Source organism: Rhagoletis pomonella, unplaced genomic scaffold (assembly GCF_013731165.1).
Source record: "Rhagoletis pomonella isolate Grant_MI unplaced genomic scaffold, Rhpom_1.0 Rhpom_scaffold_00001, whole genome shotgun sequence".
NCBI lineage: Eukaryota > Metazoa > Arthropoda > Insecta > Diptera > Tephritidae > Rhagoletis > Rhagoletis pomonella.
In genome coordinates this window covers 10,955,115-10,956,648 of record NW_023458555.1, presented here as the reverse complement: position 1 = coordinate 10,956,648, position 1,534 = coordinate 10,955,115, and the positions used below count along the sequence as shown (strand labels likewise).

Here is a 1,534-nt window from a genome sequence, read left to right as displayed (position 1 = left end):
TGGGCCACCGCCCGCAGGAGAAGGCTGTGGTGGCGGATGGAACGTCTCACCGTGTCGCTCACCCGCTACCCAACATTACTCATGCTTTTTATTGCGCCGGATGTTGTTGCATTAATATTTGAAACGGTTGAGTTTGTTGTGGATGTTGCGGTGTCGTCGAGTAGTAGTGATTCGGCATGATCTGTGTTGGATGTAAGACGGGATAGACGACCGGATACATGGGTTGAGTTTGTGGGGCGAATGTAGGCTGTGGGCCACCGCCCGCAGGAGAAGGCTGTGGTGGCGGATGGAACGTCTGATGTGGTTGGCCGGGTGAAGGCGTGGTCGATGGTGGCGTTTGCGTGATGAATTGCAACTGTTGTGGCGGTGGTTCGTACATACGCACCTGTAATTGGGGTAGAAAATGTATGGATTATTAGTGAAATTTGTAAAAAAATAAATGAAAATATTTCTTGTATTTAAATGCGATCAATTATACTCACATTAACATAGGGCTGTGATTGGAAATGCGGCGCATGTGGCGTCTGTTGATAATGTATGAATTGTTGTATCGGCGCTGCTGCCAGCAAAGGCTGTCCCGTAGCCGTTGTAGCCGAAACGTGAGTTTGCGATGCCGCCATCGGACCTGAAGGGTATAAAAATGCGATATAAACATAAAAAACATTCGCGCTACCAAATTCCTGGCACACTCACCGTAATTGCCTCTACGCATTCGTGGCTGTTGGCCGGTCTGTGGATGTGTCGGCGCTTGGAATGCGGGCTGCTGTGATTGCATGACGTACATGGGCGTCTGGCTAGCCGCTTGCACATGCGTCCCAGTCGTATAGATGCCTTGCAGCTGCACTGGAGTTTGTGGTGTGTGCGGCCGCGACGGATTCGGTGTGCTGGGGCTGCGTGGCGTAAACGGCTTTGCCGACGGATTCAACACGTGCGCCTTCTTAACAGTCGCCGTGCCGGTGGTGGTGGTACCGCTCGTCGCAGTCGAAGCTAAAGCGGTGCCCGGAGGCGTGGTCACCTTTTCACCACCGCTATTTGCCACAGCGACACTCACCGGTGCGACTGTTGTCACTGGCGTTGTATCTAATTTACTAAGCTGCTGCACCGCTTGTTGCGGCTGTTGGTGCTGTTGTGGCGGCGTGTCTACCACTGGTGGCGACGTTGGCTGCATTTGTGGTGGTTGTTGTTGTTGCGGCGGTGCCAGCTGCGGCGGCGGTACATGGTACATACCTTGTTGTGGCACTTGCTGCTGAGGCGGCTCCTGCGCCAAAGGTGTAGGCGGCTGCGAAGGTGGCTGCTGCTGATGTTGGTGTTGCTGTTGGTGTTGTGGCGGCTGTTGTTGCTGGTGCTGTTTGGATAAATGCATCATGTTACCGCTGTCCAAATGCGGTTTCTGCTGCTGCTGATGCACGTGCTGCGTGGGCAGGTGCTGCTGCACTTGCTGTTGTGTCTGCTGCTGCTGCACCAAATGCGACGGCACATAGTGCTGCTGCTGTTGTGGTATATGCGCTTGCTGCTGCTGCGGTGGAGGGGCGTG

General features: G+C 54.2%; 1 protein-coding gene across 1 annotated transcript in view; it reads right to left on the bottom strand.

Annotated features, from left to right (window-relative positions):
• Positions 1–52: 52 nt before the first annotated feature.
• The window catches only part of LOC118738760 (ataxin-2 homolog), an 8,019-nt gene continuing 6,537 nt past the window's right edge, over positions 53–1,534 (bottom strand). The window contains exons 6-8 of the mRNA XM_036469723.1: positions 694–1,381; positions 483–625; positions 53–385 (exon numbers count right to left, since the gene is read on the bottom strand). Coding sequence (XP_036325616.1) covers positions 89–385; positions 483–625; positions 694–1,381 — 1,128 coding nt within the window. The 3' untranslated portion in view covers positions 53–88. The remainder of the gene's footprint in view (positions 386–482; positions 626–693; positions 1,382–1,534) is intronic.